At 42.5% G+C, this 27,378-nt stretch overlaps 1 protein-coding gene and 1 long non-coding RNA gene across 11 annotated transcripts; one reads left to right on the top strand and one right to left on the bottom strand.

The window, feature by feature from the left end:
* On the bottom strand, positions 1-20,165 carry LOC130520222 (zinc-alpha-2-glycoprotein-like). Of its 10 annotated transcripts, none has more exons than XM_057023914.1 (6): positions 16,507-16,623; positions 1,864-2,100; positions 1,522-1,781; positions 1,087-1,347; positions 811-906; positions 1-655 (listed from the first exon to the last, which is right to left on the bottom strand). In XM_057023914.1, exons 3-6 carry the CDS (start codon positions 1,562-1,564, stop codon positions 534-536), a joined length of 522 nt encoding a protein of 173 aa, XP_056879894.1. In that variant the 5' UTR covers positions 1,565-1,781; positions 1,864-2,100; positions 16,507-16,623; the 3' UTR covers positions 1-533. The 10 variants fall into 10 exon arrangements, with proteins under 10 accessions (XP_056879894.1, XP_056879893.1, XP_056879889.1 ...); XM_057023911.1 differs by lacking the exons at positions 1-655; positions 811-906; positions 1,087-1,347; ... (1 more) ...; positions 1,864-2,100; positions 16,507-16,623 and adding exons at positions 12,822-13,095; positions 13,219-13,347; positions 14,054-14,314; ... (1 more) ...; positions 17,987-18,223; positions 19,902-20,165; XM_057023912.1 differs by lacking the exons at positions 1-655; positions 811-906; positions 1,087-1,347; positions 1,522-1,781; positions 1,864-2,100 and adding exons at positions 12,822-13,095; positions 13,219-13,347; positions 14,054-14,314; positions 14,489-14,748; positions 14,832-15,068 and having other exon boundaries at positions 16,507-16,641.
* Positions 3,841-26,254, top strand: LOC130520224 (uncharacterized). Its single transcript, XR_008948720.1, has 2 exons — positions 3,841-4,338; positions 25,909-26,254. It is a non-coding gene; the product is annotated as an uncharacterized LOC130520224 (long non-coding RNA).
* The last annotated feature ends 1,124 nt before the right edge of the window (positions 26,255-27,378 follow it).

The raw sequence follows: 27,378 nt of genomic DNA, 5'->3' as shown, positions 1-27,378 counted from the left end.
TTAGTATAAAGACATTTAATACAGTAAAAGAAGATCTTAACAAGTATGTACATTTATTTTGATATTCAATTTCATTAAATTAAAATTAATCGTTTATTGACAACATTCTTGGTGCCACATGACATCATCAAAGAACATGAGTTACATTTGATCATCAGTCTCTTAAAGAAATAAATTAATGTTTCAGTAAACGGTTCACTAAACAGTAGTTTGGTGGTCATGTTACATTAACATAGAAATAGTTATTTGTGTAATGCTTTATAATGTCTAAATAGGAAACCAAAGTGCTTACATAATAGATAAAAGGTAACAGGGAAAAGAACATAAAAATAAAAAGTTTCTTTTGCTTTTTAGCTTTTTACACCTGATCACTGTTGTGACTTCACCTGTATGTTCTGTTTAATGTACTGCTCTGTTTGAAAGTGTCGTAAATGTGAACGTTAAAGTCGGTTCACTGCAAATGTTTGTTTTGATCCCCTGCTCAGTTGTATTACACGGGGCAACTTTAATATGGAGAATAAAAATATTCTGGATCATAGCATTTGTCTCTCGTCCAATCTTGACAAATATTCATTCTTCTGGTTATACATCAATTCATCACTCCTTAAAGATACTGGTGGTTGTTCTTCATCACTTGAAACAATCCTCTTCTTGACTATTGTGAAACACAAATGGAGGCACAAATAATACATGTTGGCAGATATTTCATTACAAACATTGATCTGATCATAAAGCTAATTATTGAAACATTAATACCAAAATATCAGCTGACAGAATGATGAATGTTTCAACAAAAGTAGTGAGACTTACATTTGAGCATCCATGCTGTTGCACAGATTAAAAGAACACATGAAACCAAAATGGGAGCCAAAAATGTCCAATTAACACCAGGAAGTGTTTTTCCATCTGAAACAAAAGGGAAATTATGGCAATAACAATAAAATACACTAGGTTTAAAACCTTGCATTATTCTGTATCATATGTTCCTGAACTTTTTTACCAGTTATATTTACAATTGGGCCCAGAAACAATCTATAGATCTGTAAATAACAATCATGCAGCAGTATGTAAATGTAAAGTTCTCACCCCACATGACAGTGATGTTTCTGTCTTCTGTTTGGACAACACAGCCATAGATGTTGGTGTGGATCAGGGGGACCTCAGCTGTCAGGATGAGGATCACTGATCCATCCCCAGAAGGCAACGGGCCAGTTACAGTGATCCAGTTTGCCTTGGTGGCCCCGTCTTCAGTCAGAGACACTGAACGCACTGATTTGTCAGTACTGGTGACGTGGCACTTCAGCAATGCCTTGGTTCTGTTAACAGGGTTGGCAAACACACGGAGATCTGCAGGAGGATAGAAAAGGTGATGATCAGGGTGGGACCAGCCAGGGGAAGAAAAGATACTTTTGTATGTGTTCAGGTTAATTCCTGAATTATGTCCAATTTAATGAAGTGATTCAAAGCTGTGATTTTATTATATTTTGCGTTATATTTTTTTGGACCAGAGAGTGTGTTCACCTGTTCTTTTTTCCACTTCTCTTAATTTGATCTGATGGATCATTTCTAGACATTCTTCATTGATGAATTGTCCAAAGAAATGGTTCCGAGACTCACGGTGTTCCACGAATCTTTAATCATTTCTGCAGAAGGAGACAGGGCTTTCCATTTCTGAGCTCCAGCATCAAACTGAATGAAACCCTCTCCATTCACTGCCCAGTTGTCAAAAGCAGATTCAAGCCTCTCGTCTGACGTGATGCAGCCACGCCGCCGCTGAACATCTACAAGGATTATTTTTTCTCTTTAGTTAAAGGTTTTAATTCCTCTTAGATGTGTTACAAAGCAAATGTGCTACAAACTTACACAGTGTGTGATTAATGAATTTAGAAATCTCTTTGAGAGCACCAAAAGCATCATTAAGGGCCACCTCACAGGTCCCAGGTAAGTTGTGGGATTCCAGGACGGGTTTGAAGTGTTCTTGTTGTGTCCCACTGTCACAGTGAGAGATCACAACTCCATCAAACTCTGTAACTTGTTCAAAATGGGGCCCAGATCCAGGCTGAACACGTCCTGTAGACAAGAACTCAAGAGAATGGGAACCTGAAACACACAAACAAATGGAGTCAAAACTCTGGACCCTCACAGTGGGATCAGCGGTTCTGACAAAAATAATCATGTTATAAATTGATCCCAATCTCAGGTCTTGTCAAATTAATATTGAAAGATGTAGACAGTTTAATATTATGGTTAATTATTTTAAACCTTAAGCTGTGAGTCGTATCTGCTCAAATTGGTGGACGGTATCAAAAAAAGCTAAAATATCTCTTTGATCATCATCATTGATCCTCTTTGAGCCAGACCACCACATGTCAGGATAAAAACCCACATCTCATCTCCTCTCATCCTGATCACCAGAACTCCTCAGGGCTGCTTCCTCGTTCCCCTACTATAATCCCTCTTCACAAACACTCAACTGGACAAAACACCACTAAAAACAAACAACCAGAATGAAAAACAGCCTCTTTCCACAAGCTGTGAAGGAAACATGGAGCAGCAGGATGAGAAACAGGTCAAAAGACCCAACAATAACCCAAAATATCATAATAGATTCCTCATAAACTGAATATAAACAAGGTTTACTACAGTACCTGAACAGGCACCAATAAGAAAAGAGGTTTAATCTCCACTCTCTTCGTACTCTGTGTGCAGGCATCAAAATCAAAGCAAATCCTCAGGTAGTCAACAACTAAAAAATACATCTGTGTTTGGACAGTTACCTGCAACTTTCATGCATATGCTTTTGATATTAAAATATTAAATAAATATTAAAACACACACACAGGGCAGAGGTACTTTAGCAGATGATTCATCAACCGGAAGTCTCAGTGTGCAGTACTGCTGCGCCCCCTAACGGCTCAGTCAGGAACAGCACCACGCACTGGAAACTGAAACACTTCCGCGTGTGATTGGCACTATTTTCGTTTAGAATAGTGTCACTGCCCAAATATCTTCAAGTATTTCACCAGCTTCCTGGTGCATTATTCGCTATTGATGTTTTTATTGCAGAGCTAAACAAAAACAAAGGGCGTTTTTTTTTATAGTTTTATATTTATATTCTATTTTTAATTTATTCTATTTTATTTCTTATTGTACTCTATTTTTATTATCTTTAATAGGTTGTTATGGTGTGAGTCTTTGGGGGTCATCTGAGAGGAACAACACCAAATGTGGGAGAAGAGCATCTACACAGAGAGCTGATTGATTGTTTGTCTATTTCTACCTGAGAAAAGCGCAACACAGCGCTCAGAACGTGTGTGTAAAGAAAGTTTCCTCAACTTACCGCATTCTGCTGCTGGGAGCAGGATCCAAAACAGAAGACAAATGTTCATCTTCCTAAATGAAGGTTCTTTGTGATAAAGACCGATTCTCTTAAAAGCGTGTCTCAAACTAGACGAGTGTCGCGGGGGTATTTAAATTCGCGCCGCAGTCGCAGTTCAATAAGAGCTGGACCCCGCATTATGGGCGGAGGCTCCGTTCAGCACCAATCAAATACCCCCCAGAGAGGTGACGTCAGGGTCCAAACACGTGATTCACTGACACCGCCTCGTCAAGATTCGGACAGGTTGAGATTTAAGCACATAAACTCCTGATAACCGTATTTAAAAAATTAACAGTTTGTGTGTAGTTGTAGTAGGTAGTAGGTGTACTGTAGGTGTAATGCACAAAAGCAAAGTTTCATATCCAACAGTAACTTACTATAGCTATGGTGTAGCTTCCATCCAAATGAATCGCTGTTTGTCTATTTGTAAATTACTTTTTGGACAGCTCCGGTGCCCGGTGTGTTCCAGATATTAACCTTTGGGGAACGCTGGACCGAGACGCCTCAGATGCAAGAAGGGCTGGGAATGCTATGGCAGATGCGACGGTAGATGGGCAGCGGTGCATGAGCAGCCCACCTCTGGCCAGGTCAGAGGACCCACTCGCCTACTGGCTAAATCACAGACATCGTTACACCAACCTTTTCAAGCGGGCCAAAAGATTTCTATGCATACCAGCATCTACTGTACCCTGCAGAAGAATATTCTCCAAATGTGGAGAAATTGTGAGCAAAAAATAAACTGGTTAAATCCCAATACTGTGGAAAAAATAACGTACCTCAATAAAAACGTTGAGTCCACACTTATACAAGAATACCCAAGCTATGGCATATTTTACCAGCATTTTCTCCTTAACAAAACAAAGCTCACGTGTGCGCCTCCCGGTCACCAATAGCGGCTCCAACCCTGCAGTGCAAGGCTCGCGGGTCGCCAGGAGAGGGCGCTAGAACTGCAACTTCAGGTAAACATTACTTCGAGTAATCATTACAAGTGGTTCGGGAATTCACAAAAGCTTAATTTGCCCATCATTACTTTTTGTCCTGATCGGAACCAGACAAATCTACCGATCTTCATCTTGTTGTTGTTGTTGTTCTTCCACTATTTCTTTGGTTTTTAAAGGCAGTTGGCATCTATATTGTAGCTGCCACCTTCTGGTCCTCTATCTAGCGTATCCATCATTCCATCCTTTTTACTAGAGTAGAGTAAATTTATAAAGCTCTTTCCCCCACCTGAACTCTCTACCCAGCTCATCCACATCCACCATTCCCAGTTTCCTCAGTCCATCCATCATCATCTTCCTTTCCTCACTATTATGCCTACATATTAAAAGCACATGTTCTGTTGTCTCCAGTTCATGACAATGCTCACATAGATGGATGCTTCTCCACAATGTATAGCATATTGTCTAAGTTGCTCTGCCTAATTCTTAACCTTGTTATTATAACCTGCTCTTTCCTGCTCTTTTCCCTTCTCCTTGATGCATTGTCCCTCCTTTGTATTGGAAAGAAGATGCCTCCCCTTGACCTCTGTTTCCCCACTCTGTTGCCACTGCTCATTTGCTTTTACCCACACAACACTCTTGCCTTCTGACTTTGATCATTCATTTCTCTGTCAACACTGCTCCTCTTCTCTGCTTCCTTTGCCAACCTCTCTGCCCTTTCATTCCTCAAGATCCCCATGTGAGCTGGGGTCCACAGAAACACAACACAAAGCCCCTTCCCTGCACATTTCCTCCACTCTCTGATTATATTGATTACTAAATTTTGATGAGCTTTTGATGCTCCTGTTTTGATGCTTGTTAATGCTGATACTGAATCACTACAAGTTACTGCCTTCTGGATGTTGTTCTGATAAACCCACTGAACTGCCACATGAATTGCAACAAATTCAGTAGCAAATACACTAATGTAATCTGATGTTCTTTTGCTATACTCAAAGTTTCTAGAAGGTGCAGACACAGTTGCATCTGTTTGTGTCCTTTGAGCCATCAGTATAGACCTGAAGCTAATCCTTAGATCTGCTGTCCACCTGAGAATAGAACTGGCTTTTAATACCAGAATTTTTCTTCTCATGCTTGTCTTTGATAAACTTACTACCTGCCTGATATGATCCTTCCAGCTCAGCTGGTCAAAGTAGATACCAAGGAAGCGGAAACTCTCAACCCATCGCAAACTGATCAAGTGCATTTTCCACACTGGTCGCAAATTTCAACGTCTGCACAAAGGCTACAAGAGAAGTTCCAATGGAGTTAAAGTAACTTAGAATCAAGCGTTAGACTGTTGTTCAAAGAACATAAACGGTGAAAATGTGCTAATTTGCAAACATAGAAACAGATCATAGAGAAATAGATCCACAAAGTCTTTATTTTCGCTTCATAACCTCCCTTTTCATTTACTTCCAGGAGTTTATTACAGCATGTTCTTTGCTATTAAAGACTTGCCAACACATCACAGCCACAGGTGTTTATCAGGGCGGCTGTTTTACAGCCAGCATAGAGCAGGTTCAGTAATGGGGGGAGAGAACGGTTAAAAAGGCTCATACAGAGAGAATAATTTTGGATACACACAGAGCAGAACGATACCCAGATCTAAAGGGTTATGGTTAGGGTTGATTCCTTCCCTTTTAGCTGATCGAGGTTGGATCCAGTTTTCTTGGCTAGTCTTTAAAATAGTTTGCGTGCCTGTAAAATAACTGTGGGAATATAATTACCTTTATTTAACACACTTCTGTTGTACCTCTCTTCACATTCCTGTGGCTGATAATCTCCCAAGTATATAGACTTTAGCTAATTCTCCAGGACGGCAAGAATATTTGTCATCGAAGTTCTCGGCTTGCTCTCAACAGGTCAGTGTCGTATCCACAGCGGTGGGGAAGTGAAGGGTGTGTCAAAAAGAACATGCACTTTACCAGCAGATGTTAAGAAGAATTTGTCACTGCACGGAGGGTTGCAGAGCAAGGGCTTGCCACAGAAGCTTCAGGAGTCTGGAAAGCATTTCCCACACCAGCAATACCAACTGTGAAGATTAAGGCAACCACTCTACCAGTTTTCAGTGGCTGCAAGAGGGAATATCACAGATGGAGAAAGGACTGGGAAAACCTGCAGAAGCAAGGAGAGCCATCTGGATCAGCTGAAGTCAAGAAAATTCAGCTCCTGGATAGTGTGGAGGACAGGATAGCAAAGGACCTCAGGCTTTCAACCTATACCACTGCTGAAGATATTTTAAGAGTCATAGAAAACAGATATGGAAACAAATCAACCATCGTCTTTGAAATCCTCGAGGAGCTAGAAAAGATACCACATGTAAGGGGAAACCAGCCAAGGAAAGTCATTGACCTTATACAGTCTGTGGAGAAGGCCCTAGCAGATCTCACAGAGCTGGGCAACTCTGGAGCCAGGAGGAACCCACTTGTCATTAAATCTTTGGAAAGCAAGTTACCTGACTATGTAAAAAGAGACTGGTTAATGTTCATGGTCGAGCCGAAGAATAGGGTCACTTCAGACAATCACTTTGACATGCTGCTGAAATTCCTAAAATCAGGAAGAAGTACTGGAGAGGCTTGAACAGCTAAGGATTGTGGACAAAGTGTCAGACCATCCCAAAAGAAAATATGAGAAAAAATATGGCTCAACAAGAACCACAAAGAGAGAAGTACTGGAAGATGTTTGTGTTCTCTGTGGCGATGGAGGGCACAAGAACAAGATTTTCTTCTGTAAGAAATTCAAAGGGATGAAGCTACCTGAAAAGAAAACTGCTTTGGAAAAACTGGGAGCATGCAGAAAATGCCTGGGACATCATGGTGATGAAGGATTTTGCAGAGAGACCTTCCTATGCAGAAAGAAAGACTATAAAAAAGGAGGAGGCCCCTCAGACCGCCATTACTTTCTCTGCCCAAAAGGAGAACTTAAAAAGGGTCATGACGAGACGAGTGGAAAAAGCAGAAGTAAGTGCAAGCTAACAGAAGAACAGGAAGAGTTCTTGTCTGAACTTTCCCCAGAACTGGCAGAGCGGTGCAGAAGAGCTTTCACCAACAAAACAGCAGTGGGAAAAAATACAGAGGACCAGTCCGAGTTGTTAAGAAGTAATGGGCTGACTGAACCTCCAGTCATCATGATGCTGATGGAGGTCACTGCAAACGCAGGGCAGAAGATTGGGACCCTCGTGGACCTTGCATCAGATACAAACTACATCACCCATAAGGCTGCTGACCGGCTGAGGTTGAAGAGTGAGAAAGTAACTTTAATTGTGCATGGAGTTGGTGGAATGACCATGAAGGTGAACACAGAAAGACATGTCCTTAAATTCAGAGTCCAGACTCCGAAAGGGACCGAGAGGGCTCATGAGCTTGTCTGCTACGGCCTGGATGAAATTGCCAAGGTGCACAAAGTAATCCAACCTGAGAAATTGCAGTAGTTCTTCCCAGAGGTCCAGCTTGACGAATTAAGAAGGCCAGAAGAAGTTGAACTTCTTATTAGTCACCGAGAGGGAAGACTCGTTCCACAAAGGGTGAGAATTGTGGGAGATCTTGTCTTGTGGGAGGGTCCCCTGGGAAAGACGGTGGCTGGAGCTCACTCTGATTTGTGTGAAGAAGTGGATGTGGCGGCACATGAGTCCAAAACACATTTTGCTCGCTCCATGAGGACAGCTGCTGTCAAATATGAGGAAATTGTCTGGAATCCAACCACTGAGGCAGCTCAGGTACAACTGAAGGAGGTGAATCAAGCAAAGTTTTCAGCTGTTGGCAACCGTGAGTTCCTTGAGTGGTGGAGGTGGGACAGCATTGGGGCTGCATGTGAGCCAAGGTGTGGAGGATGCCGATGTGGGAACTGCCAACCAGGTGGGAAAGAAATGACTTTGGCAGAGGAGAGGGAACCCAAATTAAGATTAAGATGTACTTTAGGTCCTTTACCATGGGTCCGGTCAGGGGAAAGTGGGAGGAAGGAAATGGAAGCAGGAGTCCTGAAGAAGGGGTTAAGACAAAGTCAGACCCTAATTCTTCCAAATCAAATGAGGGATGGAGACAACAAAGCCCTGGGGATTGGGTACCAAGTAGAGGAGGACAAACTCTACATGATGACTTCAATTAATTTTTCCAAAAGGAAACAGAAAATGAGAGTTGGCAAGAATCTTCTCAAAGAGGAGGTGAGAGATGAGACACCTAATCCACTGACTAGGAGGGGACTCCTGAGCCAGATAGCTGGGCTTTATGACCCAATTGGCTTCGTCACACCCGCCAAACAGAAGGGGGCGATCCTTGTCAGAAAAGCATTCCAGGAGGGAGGTGGTGGCAAGCTGACCAGAGAAACCTGGGATAAACCACTGTCAGAAGGTCTCAGAGAAGAAGCCATTCAGTTATTTGAAGAGTATGTCCAGCGTGGACAGATTAAATTCCACAGGAGCCTCACACTAGCTGACTGGAAAGGCAAGCCATGGGGGATCACATTCTCAGATGGAAGTGACAAAACTTATGGAGCTGTCATGTATTTGAGGTGGGAGACAGGGTCGAGGGATTGAAGTCCGGTTCGTGGAATCAAAAGCCAAGCTAACGCCACTGGATCAAAAGGGAGAAGCCATCAACGCAGAAATCTGTGGAGCTGTCTTTGCAGCCAGGATCAGGAAATATGTTGAGAAGCATGGAAGAGTGGATATTGAAAGATGGTTCCATCTAGTAGACAGTCAGACAGTCCTGGGGGCCATTCAAAGAGACAGCTATGGTTACCAGACCTTCTTTGCCAACAGAGTGGGTGAAATCCAGGGGTCTGGACCAGCGCAAGACTGGTGGTGGATCCCTGGGGATCTAAACATTGCTGACATCATTACAAGAGGAGGCACTCCTGAAGATTTGAGAGAGGATTCCACATGGCAGAGTGGACCAGAGTTTCTGAAGCTGCCAGTGGAGGAGTGGCCTATAAAGTCAGGTGGGGAGGTTGCAGCGCATGCCAGGGAGAATGTTGATAAACTCCAGAGGAAGGCATTCTCAGCGGTGCTGACAAGAGCCAAAGGAAAAATGGGTCAGAGAGACCACCGGCAGGAAAGTCAAAGTGAAATTCAGGAGACTACATCTAAACCATCCTCTCTTCCAGAAAGGAAGCCTGCTGGCCGGGGGACAAATCTTTTGGATGTGGAAAAATTCAGCAGCTTGTCCAGTCTCATCAAAGTTATCGCCTGGGTGTGGCGAGCTGCCAAGAAGTGGCTGGAGAAGAAGGGTCAGACTAAGGACAGTCAAAGTGGGAGGCAAGGTCAATCAAAGAAAAGGCCAAGGAAGCTGTACTGACTCCAGAAGAACGTGAGGATGCACTTAGAGACCTCTTCCTTGCAGCCCAAGAAGGAGCTACATTCCCACACACCACTTTAAGCAGGTTGGCAGTATACAGAGATGTGGACTCTGGACTCCTAGTCTGTGGAGGCCGGATTCAGATGTTCAATGAAGACAAGACTGCAGTGCCAGTTTTACCATATGAAGAATGGTTGTCAACTTTGTTGGCCGAAGAAGCCCACAAAGTTAACCATGAAGGTGTAGCAGGGACCCTTCTCAGGATGAGGAAAAGGGCCTGGGTGATAAAAGGTCGTCGGCTTGCAAAGAAAATGGTGGACAGCTGTGTGATCTGCCGGAAAAACAAAGCAAAACAGTGTCAGCAGATCATGAGTGACCTTCCACCAGAGCGATCACGCCCAGCCGCACCATTCGAATTTACAAACATGGGGCCAGATTCACGAAACGTTCTTACGAACAAATTTGTTCTTAAGTCCCATTTACGAACATTTTACGAAGATTGTGGCATTCACCAATTTCTTCTTATCCTGGATTTATGCGTAGGTAAGAACAAATCCTACGAACACTCAGGAGTACTCTTGCGCACATTTCAGTGCCGACATGTTGGCATGGTTGTGTTTTCTTCTCTTGTGCAGTTCAATAAAATTCAATATTACAATGATAATTCTGTCATATTTATTTATTTATTTCCTATTTTTTGTGATTTACGGAGAATTTTAAATTACGTAAATGTGCCAATGACTTAACATTAATCAACCAAATTGGAAACCATGCCAAAACTGTCTTTTTATTTGATTTTATCTTGATTTATTTTATTAGGGGATCGAGGATATGCCCTGGCTCCCTGGTTGTTGACACCACTGACCAACCTTCAGACTCCACAGGAGTTTTATTCAATCAGATGCATGCGCGCAGTAGCTCCACCATTGAACGCACCATCGGCATTTTAAAGGGCGCTGGATGTGTTTGGACACAGAGCCACAACCCCGTGAGGATGTGCGTCCTGACGCAATGATGGGGCCAGACTGCAGGCACGTGGTTCACGTTCGAGCGCGATTAATTTCCCGTTTGTGAATAAAATGCATTATTGTCACAATTTTAGTCTAACAGTCTTGATTCACTTCAAAAAGAAAAAAAGAGTGAGACTGGTTTCAAAGCACAGCTTTTACACATTTTTATTCTTTTTACATTCTTATTTTTTTACATTCTCGTTGATTTCTTTAAGCGTGTTGGCTATAGTCATCAGGGTTGAGGCAATTTTATCAAGCATGTTAGCCATCCTTTCTTGATTGTTCAACACGGCGTCAGAAATCAGGCGTGGAGAGGCAAGCTTTGGGCATTTGGCTGCTTTTTGCTCTGTCTACAGGGTCCTGCTGCAGTTCCTTTTATGGGCATTAGTGGGCGGTGACTTATGCTAATCGTATGTTAATTAGACTCACCTGGCACGCGCTTTCAATTTACGAACAGATGGCATTCATCAATCTAAGAACACAGCTGCGAACAATTCTGGGGCTTACGAACGCGTTGATGAATCCGACGTAGGGTTTTCTTAAGGAACTTCTTAAGAACAAGTTAAGAAAGAATCTAAGAAGATTCTTAAGAACATATTGGTGAATCTGGCCCATGGACCTGTTCGGACCTTATGAGGTTAAGGATGAGGTAAAGAAAAGAGTAAAACTTAAAGTTTGGGGAATTGTCTTCTGCTGCATGGCTTCAAGAGCTATACACACTGATGTAGTCAGTGATCAGTCAACAGAGGGATTCCTGCTGGCATACCAGAGGTCCACTTCACTAAGAGGGCACCCCAGAAAATTGTGGTCTGACCCAGGAATGAACTTTGTGGGGGCAAAACCTGTTCTAGAGCAGCTGCATAAATTGCTGGACCAACTGAACAGGCCTCAGCTTGAGGATTTTGCTGCCAGACATGGGACGGAGTGGTCTTGGAAAATCCACCCTGCAGACTCTCCCCATAGGAATGGAGCAGCAGAGGCAGCTGTCAGAATAGTGAAGCGGGCCTTAAGCAACCTTTGTGGAGTTGGAGTTTTCACATGGGGGGAATTCCAGACGTTTCTCTTCATGGCAGCCAACCTGGCAAATGAAAGACCCATTGATGCCAGAGTTCAGAGCAGGGAAGACTGCGTGGAGTATATCACCCCAAATTCCCTGTTACTAGGAAGGACCAGTCCTAGGGCGGATCCAGGAGACTTCCAGTTTGATGGCTATCCATACAAGAGACTCCAAAGTATTCAGAGAGAGGTCAGCAGATTCTGGCAAAAATGGTGCCAACTGGCTGGTCCTAACCAATTTGTAAGAAACAAATGGCAATGTTGCAGTGGGAGATGTGGTTTGGCCAGCTGGCCAAAATGCCCTGAGAGGTCAATACAAGTTGGCCAGAGTGGTCAGTGTCAACACCGATGGAAAAGGCATTGTAAGAGATGTAAAAGTGAGAACCTTTCCCAGCTACCCCGTCTCGCTTGCCAAGCCAATCAGAAGAGGGGCCATGAAAACTAGTGGAGATGAAATCAAGAAGCTCTCATCAAAAATTCCTGCAACGATTCTTCATAGGGATGTCAGACGCCTTGTTATCTTACTTCCTGTTGAAGAACATCAAAAGGCATAGAAGAATGGTGTGACCTCCCAGTTTTAAAAAACCAAGAGCTCAAGTGGGAGGTGTTGAGATAAATCTCAGACATTTATCCTGGAGTTCTTCACACCCCAACTACAAATCCAGAAGGCATTATTGAGCAGAGCAGGCGCTAATCACAAAGTGGGGACACCTGGAAGCTGCACTGGAGGCAGCACTTAAAAGGGTCTCACTCCACTCTAAAAGGTACTCACTTTGGGAAAGAAGAGCACTGAGGAACGAAAGAGAAGACAATTGCCAAAGAAGATGATTTCAACACAGGGTTCCTCCCAAAGACGTCACCGGTATGAAAGAAACTTTGATTTGATGGAGATATTTGTGTTTGTTTGAATTGTTTGCTAAATTGTCTCCTTTTGTGTTAAAGGTTTTCAACCTAATCCTGCTACTAATGCTAATGGCAATACAAGCCAAACAATCTTGAAATAAAATAAAGATTGAGGTGAAACGGAAGTTGATCGAGTGTCCTTTGGGGTTTATGGAACCAGGCCATTTTCAAGTTGGGCAGGTGCTGAAATAAGGGAAATAACTTGACAAGCACTGAAGCCTCATCTGTTTCACTTTCAACAGTCAGTGAAGGTTAGAGCAGCGTCCAAATCTGCAGAAGTGCACCTTCAATATGCTGAGTAAAATATTCCGTCTGATAGATGTTATTTCTGTTTGAATCTCTGGTGGATAAAATCCTCTTCAATTAATCTTTGGGTCTTGTAATGGTTTCAAGGGACATTCTTAGGTTTTCTCTCTCAGTTTCTGTCATGCTTTCTGGAATTGTCTTTTTCATTCTTCTTTTGATCTTCTTATTGTCTGTGGTGAAAGGAAATGGAAGCACAATTAATAGATGCCGTCAGGTGTAAGCCTTCAGAAACTTGTTGATCTGTTCATAACAATAGATGACATAAATGTTTCAACAAAAGTAGTGAAACGTACGTTTGAGCACCACTGCTGTTGTGCAGATTAGAAGAAAAACACATGAAAATGAAACAATGGTCAAAATTTTCCAAAATGGCCAATCAACAGTTGCGTAAAGAATTTCTCTTCCATCAAGTGTGTTTCCATCTGAAATGAAAGGGAAAATCCATCATTATTAATTAAAACACAGTAATAATTATGACTGTAAACTAATAATGTTGATGCTGACAAATGTAGCTGACACAATTTACACTATTGAAGCAGTTACATTTGTTATTTTCACACAGCTCACGTCCAGTATTTCTCAAATCAGATGTTTCAAAACACCTCCATCATTTGAAACTTGAACACAAAGTTAAATTAGCCTGTATTGTTTTGACTCAATAACTAATAATAATAATAATAATAATAATAATAATAATAATAATAATAATAATAAAAATTCTGTGCCAAAACCATAGAAAGGTGAGCGCTGAGCTGCTGCAGCGCCCCCTGCTGGCAGAGGGTGATTCTGTACATTCCACTGCCTGTACCAAATTGTAACTCTGTAGTAGCTCGTTTCTTTCTGGAAACATGTGAAGCACGTTAAATGTTGTTAATTAAATGGGAAGAAAAAAAAACGTGTTGAGACCGAAAAATCTCTAAAATAAGTTTCAACAGCATCGAAACAGCCAGAAAAGACCAGAGAATCACCAGGAACGTTTCAGAGCTTCTTCATGAGGGACTTTTACCAGAGTACCCAACACACCAGAACCCCCCCCCCCAGCAACAATAAGATCCCACTGGCCTGTGTGCAGCCTGGATCACGACTCAATAACAATCATGCAGCAGTATGTAAATGTAAAGTTCTCACCCCACATGACAGTGATGGTTCTGTCTTCTGTTTGGACAACACAGCCATAGATGTTGGTGTGGATCAGGGGGACCTCAGCTGTCAGGATGAGGATCACTGATCCATCCCCAGAAGGCAACGGGCCAGTTACAGTGATCCAGTTTGCCTTGGTGGCCCCGTCTTCAGTCAGAGACACTGAACGCACTGATTTGTCAGTACTGGTGACGTGGCACTTCAGCAATGCCCTGGTTAAATCAACAGGGTTGCCAAACACACGGAGATCTGCAGGAGGATAGAAAAGGTGATGATCAGGGTGGGACCAGCCAGGGGAAGAAAAGATACTTTTGTATGTGTTCAGGTTAATTCCTGAATTATGTCCAATTTAATGAAGTGATTCAAAGCTGTGATTTTATTATATTTTGCGTTATATTTTTTTGGACCAGAGAGTGTGTTCACCTGTTCTTTTTTCCGCTTCTCTTAATTTGATCTGATGGATCATTTTTGGACATTCTTCATTGATGAATTGTCCAAAGAATGGTTCCGAGACTCATAGCCGTTCCACGAATCTTTAATCATTTCTGCAGAAGGAGACAGGGCTTTCCATTTCTGAGCTCCAGCATCAAACTGAATGAAACCCTCTCCATTCACTGCCCAGTTGTCAAAAGCAGATTCAAGCCTCTCGTCTGACGTGATGCAGCCACGCCGCCGCTGAACATCTACAAGGATTATTTAATGTAAAATGTTCAGTTCATCTTCAACAAAATAAACACGTTATAAAGCAAATGTGCTGCAAACTTACACAGTGTGTGATTGATGAATTGAGAAATCTCTTTGAGAGCATCAAAAACATCATAACATGCTGCTGTGCAGGTCCCAGGTAAGTTGTGGGATTCCAGGACGGGTTTGAAGTTTTCTTGTTGTGTCCCACTGTCACAGTGAGAGATCACAACTCCATCAAACTCTGTAACTTGTTCAAAATGGAGCCCAGATCCAGGCTGAACATGTCCTGTAGACAAGAACTCAAGAGAATGGGAACCTGAAACACACAAACAAATGGAGTCAAAACTCTGGACCCTCACAGTGGGATCAGCGGTTCTGACAAAAATAATCATGTTATAAATTGATCACAATCTCAGGTCTTGTCAAATTAATATTGAAAGATGTAGACAGTTAATATTATGGTTAATTATTTTAAACCTTAAGCTGTGAGTCGTATCTGCTCAAATTGGTGGACGGTATCAAAAAAAAGCTAAAATATCTCTTTGATCATCATCATTGATCCTCTTTGAGCCAGACCACCACATGTCAGGATAAAAACCCACATCTCATCTCCTCTCATCCTGATCACCAGAACTCCTCAGGGCTGCTTCCTCGTTCCCCTACTATAATCCCTCTTCACAAACACTCAAATGGACAAAACACCACTAAAACAAACAACCAGAATGAAAAACAGCCTCTTTCACAAGCTGTGAAGGAAACATGGAGCAGCAGGATGAGAAACAGGTCAAAAGACCCAACAATAACCAAAATATCATAATAGATTCCTCATAAACTGAATATAAACAAGGTTTACTACAGCACCTGAACAGGCACCAATAAGAAAAGAGGTTTAATCTCCACTCTCTTCGTACTCTGTGTGCAGGCATCAAAATCAAAGCAAATCCTCAGATAGTCAACAACTAAAAAATACATCTGTGTTTGGACAGTTACCTGGGAGATCATTCTTGGTAGTTTGAGACAGTTTGAGACCAACAACCACATGAGGACAACAAAATGAGCTGACTAACACCCAAAAAACACCCAAAAATATTGCAATAATTAAAGGATTCCTGACTAAACAATATCTTGACCAGCTAGTTCATGCATTTGTTTTCAGCAGGCTGGTAACGGTGTGTTTGCAGGTTTTAGTTAAAGTTCAGCCAGGTAGCTGCAGCTGAATGGTCCTGATCATTTTTGAATGTAAATTTTCATGTTGAATTACTGTATTTGTTGACAAATAAATGTTGATAAAGACAACAATTTCAGTGAAATGGTGGAAATAGGTTTAAATCAGTGTTTCAACAGATGCCTTATCAACAAGTGACAACTATTTCATGCATATGCCTGTGATATTAAAGTGCACACACACACACACACACACAGGACAGCGGTACTTTAGCAGGTTTTATCAACAGGAAGTATCAGTGTGCACTACTGCTGCGCCCCCTAACGGCTCAGTCAGGAACAGTCCGACACACTGGAATCGAAAGCACTGTGGCCATGTTTTCGTTCAGAATAGTGTCACTGCCCAAATGTCTTCAATTATTTCACCAGCTTCCTGGTGCATTATTCGCTATTGATGTTTTTATTGCAGTGCTAAACAAAAACAAAGGACGTTTTTGAATGTTCTTGAAAAGTCGATTGTCTATTTCTTCCTGAGAAAAGCGCAACACAGCGCTCAGAACGTGCGTGTAAAGAAAGTTTCCTCAACTTACCGCATTCTGCTGCTGGGAGCAGGATCCAAAACAGAAGACAAATGTTCATCTTCCTAAATGAAGGTCGCTAAACACTTGTTGTCCTCATCTGAAACAGTCTGGAAGCACCATGACGAGGTTCTTTATGATAACGACCGATTCTCTTAAAAGCGCGTCTCAAACGAGAGGAGTGTCGCGGGGGTTTTAAATGCGCGTGACAGTCGCGGTTCAACAACAGAGCTGGACCCCGCCCCTCGGAATGTTTCGGGTTGTAAAAAGAACACTCGTTCCGCCATGTGGGCGGAGCCTTCGTTCAGCACCAATCAAATACCCCCCAGAGAGGTGACGTCTGGGTCCAAACAACGTGTTCACTGACACCGCCTTCGGACAGTTTGGAATTTTAGCACATAAACTCCTGATAACCGGATTTAAAATGATCAATTTCTAGCAACATAATTTGTGTCTTGGTCTCGTGGGACCTGCTCTTTCTTCTTGTATTCTTGACAGACAGCGATGGTGTTTTATTGCTATTTTAGCAACAAAACTGTTTTGGACTCATTTTAAGGCTACAACAAAAATAGTGAGACTTACCTTTGAGCAACAGTGATGTTATGCATGTTAAAAAAAAACTGGAAGCAAAACAGAGGTGAAAACTTTCAAAAATGTCCGGTCAACACTTGCATGGAGGATGTGTCTTCCACCAAGTGTTTTTCCATCTGCATTGAAACAAACAAAATAACAAAAATTGAATAAAATAAACAATAAAACCAAAACAATAAAACAATGTATATGGGTCTACTTTACTTTACATGGAAAGTATTGTAATATTTATTATTGTAATAATCATATTTCATATATTATAGACGTGTTACTATAAACAACATATGGATGATGGGAACTGTAGGTGACACTGTGTAATACTCCAGACTATCATGCATAGAGGCACAGTGGAGCACTACAAGAGGGGTGATCTAAAAGAGCTCTGCAGTTTGGATTTCATGTTCTCTGTCTCTAAAGCAAATTTTGTTGTAAGATTGACGTCATTTGGCTTTACAAGCTGCTGTTGTTATTCTCTCTCTCTGTTACCCCGTGTGTTGTGTGTGTGTGTGTGTGTGTGTGTGTGTGTGTGTGTGTGTGTGTGTGTGTGTTGTGTGTGTTCACCTGTTCTTTTTTCCGCTTCTCTTAATTTGATCTGATGGATCATTTCTGGACATTCTTCATTGATGAAGTGTCCAAAGAAATGGTTCCGAGTCTCATATCTGTTCCACGAATCTTTAATCATTTCTGCAGAAGGAGACAGGGCTTTCCATTTCTGAGCTCCAGCATCAAACTGAATGAAACCCTCTCCTTCACTGCCCAGTTGTCAAAAGCAGATTCAAGCCTCGTCTGACGTGATGCAGCCACGCGGCCGCTGAACATCTACAAGGATTGTTTTTTCTCTTTAGTTAAAGGTTTTAATTCCTCTTAGATGTGTTACAAAGCAAATGTGCTACAAACTTACACAGTGTGTGATTAATGAATTTAGAAATCTCTTTGAGAGCACCAAAAGCATCATTAAGGGCCACCTCACAGGTCCCAGGTAAGTTGTGGGATTCCAGGACGGGTTTGAAGTGTTCTTGTTGTGTCCCACTGTCACAGTGAGAGATCACAACTCCATCAAACTCTGTAACTTGTTCAAAATGGGGCCCAGATCCAGGCTGAACACGTCCTGTAGACAAGAACTCAAGAGAATGGGAACCTGAAACACACAAACAAATGGAGTCAAAACTCTGGACCCTCACAGTGGGATCAGCGGTTCTGACAAAAATAATCATGTTATAAATTGATCCCAATCTCAGGTCTTGTCAAATTAATATTGAAAGATGTAAACAGTTTAATATTATGGTTAATTATTTTAAACCTTAAGCTGTGAGTCGTATCTGCTCAAATTGGTGGACGGTATCAAAAAAAGCTAAAATATCTCTTTGATCATCATCATTGATCCTCTTTGAGCCAGACCACCACATGTCAGGATAAAAACCCACATCTCATCTCCTCTCATCCTGATCACCAGAACTCCTCAGGGCTGCTTCCTCCTCGTTCCCCTACTATAATCCCTCTTCACAAACACTCAACTGGACAAAACACCACTAAAAACAAACAACCAGAATGAAAAACAGCCTCTTTCCACAAGCTGTGAAGGAAACATGGAGCAGCAGGATGAGAAACAGGTCAAAAGACCCAACAATAACCCAAAATATCATAATAGATTCCTCATAAACTGAATATAAACAAGGTTTACTACAGCATCTGAACAGGCACCAATAAGAAAAGAGGTTTAATCTTCACTCTCTTCGTACTCTGTGTGCAGGCATCAAAATCAAAGCAAATCCTCAGATAGTCAACAACTAAAAAATACATCTGTGTTTGGACAGTTACCTGGGAGATCATTCTTGGTAGTTTGAGACAGTTTGAGACCAACAACCACATGAGGACAACAAAATGAGCTGACTAACACCCAAAAAATATTGCAAGAATTAAAGGATTCCTGACTAAACAATATCTTGACCAGCTTGTTCATGCATTTGTTTTCAGCAGGCTGGTAACGGTGTTTGCAGGTTTTAGTTAAAGTTCAGCCAGGTAGCTGCAGCTGAATGGTCTTGTTGGGCATAAATACATTTCAGATTGACTTGCGCAGTATGAAACATCCGGACCCTGAAGATTAACTCGTGATTCTCACAACCACAAACAAACTTCCTAAGGTGTCGGAAGACAGACAGACAGACAGACAGACAGACACAGACACACACAGACACACACACACACACAGACACACACACACACACACACACGCACACACAGGGCAGAGGTACATACAACGGAAGTCTACAGTTCTGCTGCGCTTTCGGTTTGTGTCACTGCAGTTCGAAACAGCGACATACGCGGAAGCACTGAAGTTTCCACGTTCGGTTGCACATGTTTTCGTTTCGAATAGTGTCACTGCCCAAATATCTTCAAGTATTTCACCAGCTTCCTGGTGCATTATTCGCTATTGATGTTTTTATTGCAGAGCTAAACAAAAACAAAGGGCGTTTTTGAATGGTCTTTAAAGTCGATGGCAGTATCACCGACCAGTTGAGGTGTTCAATCAATCACGTCATTTTGAATATTATATATTCATGCAAGAGTTTGGGGAGAGTTGTTTTAATCAGAATCATTGTGTGTTCTTTGATTAGCATGTTGCTCTAAAAGGTGTTGGCTGCCTAAAGGAGTCATGTGAGATTGTGAGTCTTTGGGGGGCATCTGAGAGGAACAAGACCAAATGTGGGAGAAGAGCATCTACACAGAGAGCTGATTGATTGTTTGTCTATTTCTACCTGAGAAAAGCGCAACACAGCGCTCAGAACGTGCGTGTAAAGAAAGTTTCCTCAACTTACCGCATTCTGCTGCTGGGAGCAGGATCCAAAACAGAAGACAAATGTTCATCTTCCTAAATGAAGGTCGCTAAACACTTGTTGTCCTCATCTGAAACAGTCTGGAAGAACCATGACGAGGGTTCTTTGTGATAAAGACCGATTCTCTTAAAAGCGCGTCTAAAACGAGAGGAGTTTCGCGGGGGTTTTGCATGAGCGAGAAAGTCGTGGTCCAATAAGAGCGCTGGATACCGCATTGTGGAGCCTTCGCTCAGCTCCAGGAAATTCCCCCCATAGAGGTGGCGTCTGGGTCCAAACACGTGATTCACTGACACCGCCTTCGGACAGTTGGAATTTTAGCACATAAACTCCTGATAACCGGATTTAAAATGATCAATTTCTAGCAACATAATTTGTGTCTTGTCTCGTGGGACCTGCTCTTTCTTCTTGTATTCTTGACAGACAGCGATGGTGTTTTATTGCTATTTTAGCAACAAAACTGTTTTGGACTCATTTTAAGGCTACAACAAAAATAGTGAGACTTACCTTTGAGCAACAGTGATGTTATGCATGTGAAAAAGAAAACTGGAAGCAAAACAGAGGTGAAAACTTTCAAAAATGTCCGGTCAACACTTGCATGGAGGATGTGTCTTCCACCAAGCGTTTTTCCATCTGCATTGAAACAAACAAAATAACAAAAATTGAATAAAATACAATAAAACCAAAACAATAAAACAATGTATATGGGTCTACTTTACCTACATGGAAAGTATTGTAATATTTATAATTGTAATAATCATATTTCATATATTATAGACGTGTTACTATAAACAACATATGGATGATGGGAACTGTAGGTGAACTGTGTAATACTCCAGACTATCGTGCATAGAGGCACAGTGGAGCACTACAGGAGGGGTGATCTAAAAGAGCTCTGCAGTTTGGATTTCATGTTCTCTGTCTCTCAAGCAAATTTTGTTGTAAGATTGACGTCATTTGCTTTACAAGCTGCTGTTGTTATTCTCTCTCTCTGTTACCCCGTGTGTGTGTGTGTGTGTGTGTGTGTGTGTGTGTGGTGTGTGTGTGTGTGTGTGTGGTGTGCGTGTGTGTGTGTTCACCTGTTCTTTTCTCAACTTCTCTTAATTTGATCTGACGGATCATTTCTGGACACAGTTGTTGGGGTCCAGGGTTGTGCCTGGTCTTCCCTCCAGGGGGCGTGAGGAGCTCAGTTTGCGCTGCAGGCAGGCGCACGTGTGTGCAATTAACATCGCCACCTACTTAAGGAGGGAGCGCCTGCCCATCAGGGCCAGAGGGTTGTGGTGCTTTGCTTGGCCTGTTTTGTCTTCCCTGCACATTTAAGTAGTGATGTCCAAATGAGGTTTCATGACGCTTTGAACCCTTTTGGACCATTGTGTTGAAAATTGGTTCATTACTCGAAGCTTCAATCATTTCGAACGCGGGCGTCATCCGCTGGCGCATTGGTGGTACTGCAGCCATGCAAAAGGTTGATGACCCAGCAAGCGTGCACTTTGAGTTTTGCTGTTTGTGCACTTTTGATGTTGTATTATTATAATATTATTTTTCTATATATTTTAGGAACAGATGGGGGTATGGGCCTAAGGTGCTTGGGTGAACTGGTGTGCTTATGCATTTTTATTTAAAAAACAGTTTCTCCACAGTCGAGGGTTTGAGGCGGTTTCTCTTTTTTGAAACCATTTCCCCGGCTTTAGAAAACACCCTCTCGCAGGGCACAGAGGATGCTGGTGTTGCGAGGTACTGGTTTGCCAGGTGGTACAGGTTTGGGTATCGGGCTTTGTTTGTCGTCCAGTACACCAGAGGGTCCTGTGATCGTTCAAGTGGAGGGGCTGACAGATAACGCTGCACCTCCACTATGGCATCAGCGGTGGCATTCCTGGACGCTCTTGCTTCTTCAGCATCCCTGTCCAGCAGCTTCCACGGATCAATGACTCAAATAAACATTACATAAAGTTTAGTCCGTACATGAATCAATGCAAATAAATCTATTGATCCAAATTCTATCATTTTTGTACCTTGGGAAGAAGCAGCTGGTTCTGGCTGTGCTGTTGAAGTGGATGGTGGGTCCTCTTGGGTGGGTGCATTCGGCAACAATGCCGCACACTCTGACTTTAACCAGTGCACAGCTGACTCGGCATTTGAAGGGCTTTGGAATCCGAGTGTTTTAAATCTTGGGTCAAGTAATGATGATAAAGAGAAGATGCTTGTAGTTTCTATCCACTGAGTTATCATTCATAATTCTATTGAGGTTTATGCCAAGGTCTTTTGCCATTTTGTTTGAGTTCCGGCCCGCAACGCAATAAGATTTTTATATTTTATATGTGCACCCCCCCACCCCTGCCTTAAAAGCTCTCAAGCAGTTCCAGCGATGTTCTCTGCTGTGTGACTGATAGGAAAAGGCCGAACTCCCACCAGGGATGTGGAGAGTTCACCTGCATGAATAGCATGACAGGTGACAGCGAGATACGCATCCATGTTGATGGAAGTCCACATATCTGCGGTCAAGCTGACACTGTCAACATTCTGCAGGGCTGCCTTGGCTTCTCCTTTTCTTCCACATCCCTCCTCTCCACCATGGCTTTAACTGTCTGCCTTGATGGAAGGGTGCATGTGGGATCCAGTTTAGCCACCAGAGCACAGAAGCCAGGATCAGACAGACACCACAGTGAGAGGCTGGGAATCTTTCACTATGAAATCCACTAGAGCTTCATCAAGCTCCTGCTTCCTGCTACATAAAATATGGAAGTTAGCAGAACAAGATTCATTTAGTTAATTAACTAATTCTATACACCCAAACCTGCGCAGTAAGTTTGAAAGTTACTCTTAATATTGCCTGGAACAGCACCCCTCACCTGGTGGAAACGTCATCACAGCAGCCTCATCATTGATGACGTGTTGTTATTATATGTCGGGAACAAAGCAAACACTTCACCTGCAAATTAAAAATGAGATGTGTGTGTGGTTTATTATTTGTTACTGTGTGAATAAGAGTTGAAAAAACGTTTGTAACACTTACCTTGTTCGGCGGCACCATTTCAAAGTGGTCCCAGACTTGAGATCTCTTCCTGTTGGTTCCATGTGTGGCAGGGCGTGGCCTGCGCTCCGAACAGGTGCCATATGGAGGTAGTGCCTAATTGGTGGGTGGGGGAGAAAAGGTTTATATAAGGCACTGCCTCCAGCTGGCGTTAGTTGTTTTCCCTCTTCGACAGTACGCGGGGTTACGGCTTATCTGGGCGGTTCGACCAACAGAAACTGTTTCACAGCGCGAGCTGTCTGGCAGCGCCAAGAAGGTTGGTGCTTCCTCCCGCCTAGAGCGCTTTGCCGTGAGGGCACGCGCGCTAGTTTGCACTGGGCAGGTAAGGCGCAGCAATGCGCGTCACTGACTCCCCCACTCACTCGGTTGATAAATGTTAATGGGGCTGTTCTTGCTGCAGTTGGCTGACGTCAGTGGGTCGCGATGCCCCAGCGGGAACCCTCACGGAGTGGGGGCGCCACCAAACACAGTCGGCACGGACTACCTCGCGTACTGGACCCACGCTTTTACCCACACAACACTCTTGCCTTCTGACTTTGATCATTTAATTTCTCTGTCAACACTGCTCCTGCTTTTAATGGTTATACACCCCCATATCTTGGCCCCCCCCATCACCCTTCCACCCAAAACTCCCCTTTTGTGCTGTCTCCTCCCAACTCACTAGCAGAACCCCCTTGTAAGATGTTCATTCCTCTGACCTCTTGAATGAATCCAGTAATTAGCAGCCAACTGTTTCCTCTTCAGCCACAGTGGCATTTCCCCAGCCTGTTCCTGGAGCGCACACACAGGTGAGATTTTGACTGGCCCATGTAGAGTCTAAGTCAGGGGTCGGCACCCAAAATGTTGAAAGAGCCATATTGGACCAAAAAAACAAGAAAAAAATCTGTCTGGAGCCGCAAAAAAATTAAAAGCCTTATAATGAAGGCAACACAGGCGGTAAGTGTCTATATTAGCTGTATTAGCCTACTTTCCAAATGGTAAGTAGGCCACAAATACATAATGAGCATTCATGATTGTAGCTACAACGGTCCAATGAAATAATGGCCACGCATCATACAGATGTCTTTTGAAAAGAACCCTACAAGTGACCTATCAAAGGAAACATACATAAAGAACAATACATTTTTAAGCCATTTCAACAATAACGAATTGAGACAAATGAAATTATGACCATTTTAAAAATGTAAAATAAATATTGAATGAATTTTTCAATTAACATGTCTCTCAGACAGTTACAATGATGAAATGTTTATTTTCCTGCCGCGCATCCTGGAGAGAGAATGACGCCCCATGTGACCACTCTGCTGTACGATGGTGCTTTAAGTTTAACTTCCATTATCATGGGATGTTTAAAACTTTAAGAATGTTTGTCACGTTTTTCTCCGACAAAATTATATTAAAACAATTTCCATTTTCATATTTTTGAAAAAGCTCAAGGGAGCCACTAGGGCGGCGCCAAAGAGCCGCATGCGGCTCCAGAGCCGCGGGTTGCCGACCCCTGGTCTAAGTGCTTGCACCGGGATCATATCCAGCAAAGTTCTGAAATCAGCTCTACATTGCTGGGATCTCATTATATTTACCACTTTTTTCTTTTACATTAACTTACTACCTGCCTGATATGATCCTTCCAGCTCAGCCTCTGGTCAAAGTAGATACCAAGGAAGCGGAAACTCTCAACCCTTTCTAACACACTCCCATATGTTTTTAGATTGCTCTCTCTACCTACTTTCTTGTTAAATACTTTGTCTTTTCAGATGAAGCTTTAAGGCCCCATTTAATCCCCCGTCTTTCAACTTTACTTCCCCTCCTGCATCCTCTTGACAATATACTGGAAGTTCCTCCCTCTTGTCCAAGGAGCCCCATCGTCAGAAAACAGCGACCTCCTCGTACCATCGGGAATACTTGGAAATATATATTCAATCATTTATCATTAGTGAATAAAGATTTGGACTGACCACTGAACGCTGTGTAGCGTTTTCAACGATGTTTTGTCTTGACATTTCTGCCCCCATCCTCACCTGGATGGATCTATCACTTCGCTTTTTTACCCACTCTCACTGCTATTTTCCTGCTGGTAGAGAAAGTTCCTGATCCAGGATGTTGATGTGATATAATTTCATAAGCAGTCCATCCTTTCCCATCATATCATATCCTTTTTCTATATAAAAAATACAGCATTACACTTTCTTTATTGATCTGGACTGTCCTTATCTCATTCTCTAAATGTAAAACCTACTGTGCTGCTTCTTTTCCTAAACCCACTTTTATATCATTTTCAGTTTTTTCCCTGGTTTCTAAATAAGAGTTCAGCCTTTCATTAATCAATTTTTTTTCCATAGTTTTGCCTACAAAGGTTGTTAGATCTATTGTTCTGTAGCTCTCTAGCAAACCCGGGTCCTTACTTGGCTTACAGATTGGTACAATAGCAGTTTCTTTCCATTGATTAGGTCATTTTCCCTCCCCTCACAGCTTATTATACAATTTCAATAATGCCCCTTTACTTTGAACACTAATTTTATCTAATATAATTTATTTGGTCTTCCCTGGAGTTGTTTTTCCAGCTTTTTAAAAATGCGTTATTTGGTATTGTCATTGAAAACCTTGTCACACTTGCCTTTTTCTTTCAATCCTGCCTTCTTTCTCTTTATTACTCAAATTTTCTGTGCTTTTTGTTTTAGCAAATATTTGTGCTATTAGTGCTGCTGATTATTTGTCCTCTACAATAAAGTTCCCTTCATCTTCCATAACTGGCATCCATTATTGTCTACTTCCTAACATTCTTGTGATCATACCCCACAGTCTTGTCATTGGTGTCTTCCTACCAAGCGACTCACGATACTTTCTCCAGGACTCCCGTCTGTTCCTCTTATCACTCCCCTCGCTGTGAGGAGATTCCCCTCGTCTTATTCCTCTCCCTCTCCCCTTCAGTTCCTTGTCTGTGTTTCCCGTGTCTGTTTCCAGGCTGGGAGGGGCTGCTTCCTGCTTCACTCCCATCGTGCGATCTACACACCTGGAACTCGTCTTCAGAAAATCACCTTCACCTGTCTCCTGGTTTAAAAGACTGGTCCACGCTTCCATCATGGCCAATTTGTGGTGCAGCCCTCCGTGATCGCCCATTCAGATGTCTGTTCGTGCCACCCAGCCTGCTCTGACAAAGACTTTATTAGCTCTGGTTCTTTGAGGGATTCTGCTGCCACCTTTTCAGTAAAGTTTAGTCTGGTCAATCTACTCGGTCCTGTGTGTGTCTGCTGCTCCTAAAACGAGCTGCTGTCTGCTGTTCCTTATAATTTATTAAAGTCTTGAGTTTCGGGTTGTTGTTTTTTTTTCATTTTAAAAATTTCTTTTAATTACTTCTTGGAATAGTTACATTTGCTGCTTCAGTTATAATTTGACATATTTCATTATTCAGTTCTGGTTTACACCAACTGCCCTTAGTTTGCCCCAGCAAAATTCTGAACGTATCCATTTGCTCCCTCACATTTCCATCTTCCTCCTCCTTTGTTCCGACCCCTAACGCTTTCAGTTTCTAGACCTATTGGATGATGGTCTCTACCCACTGTGCTGCTTCTCAACACTTCCCAGTTGCTTTTCCATGTTAAAACCTGTGATGCCGATGTGTGATCTCTTGATGGCTCGGTGCCCTTTGCCACTTTCACCCTCACGGCCAAACCAGTATTCAAGCATGCCTTTGTCATCTAACATGTCTTCCATTACTTCGAGTCCTCCTGATATCCCCCCATGTGCATTAAAATCTCCACACCAAACTATCTTTCAACTTAATAAACCCAAATTTGGTTTGAGTCATGCCTCTTGTACACAAATTATATCCACGTGTTCCTGTAATTCAGGGATATATTTTTTTACTTTTGCCTGTTTGTGATGAGACTTTGACCATTCCAAGGTCAGAAAAGGTGGTGATCAGGGTTGTCTGTTGTCACTCTTTGAACAGGGAACCAGCAGTGATGAGCAGCTCACTCTTCCTCTCAAATAGTTTTAGCTCATAACCAACACCAGGCTGCTTCAGCTACCTTTACCAGACTGAACTGCTTCTGTCCTCATCTGAGCTCCATCAGCAGATTCAACACTGACAGGAGGAAATCACTGAGGTCACCATGACAACGAAACAGGATGTAGCTTCATTTGGCTTTACAAGCTGCTGTGTTATTCTCTGTTACCCCCCAGTGTGTGTGTGGTTGTGGTGTGTGTGTGTGTGTGTGTGTGTGTGTGTGTGTGTGTGTTGTGTGTGTGTGTGTGTGTGTGTGTGTGTGTGTGTGTGTGTGTGTTGACCTGTTCTTTTCTCAACTTCTTAATTTGATCTGTTGGATAATTTCTGCACAGTGTTCCTTGATGAAGTGTCCCAACAAATGGTTCTGAGCCTCACGGTTGTTCCACAAATCTTTAATCATTTCTGCAGGCGACAGATGACAGAAC

The sequence above is a fragment of the Takifugu flavidus genome, unplaced genomic scaffold (genome assembly GCF_003711565.1).
Source record: "Takifugu flavidus isolate HTHZ2018 unplaced genomic scaffold, ASM371156v2 ctg306, whole genome shotgun sequence".
Classification (NCBI taxonomy): domain Eukaryota; kingdom Metazoa; phylum Chordata; class Actinopteri; order Tetraodontiformes; family Tetraodontidae; genus Takifugu; species Takifugu flavidus.
This window is presented reverse-complemented; position numbering and strand designations above follow the sequence as displayed.

What these genes read in the sequence shown, in the direction of transcription:
- LOC130520222 (XM_057023908.1), bottom strand. Translation starts at nt 17,767, where the DNA reads ATGATTAAAGATTCGTGGAACAGATATGAGACTCGGAACCATTTCTTT. An exon ending in AACCATCACTGTCATGTGGG is followed by an intron (nt 13,348 to 14,053) that starts GTGAGAACTTTA and finishes CTTTCATTTCAG; the next exon opens with ATGGAAACACACTTGATGGA. An exon ending in AACAGCAGTGGTGCTCAAAC is followed by an intron (nt 13,096 to 13,218) that starts GTACGTTTCACT and finishes CTTTCACCACAG; the next exon opens with ACAATAAGAAGATCAAAAGA.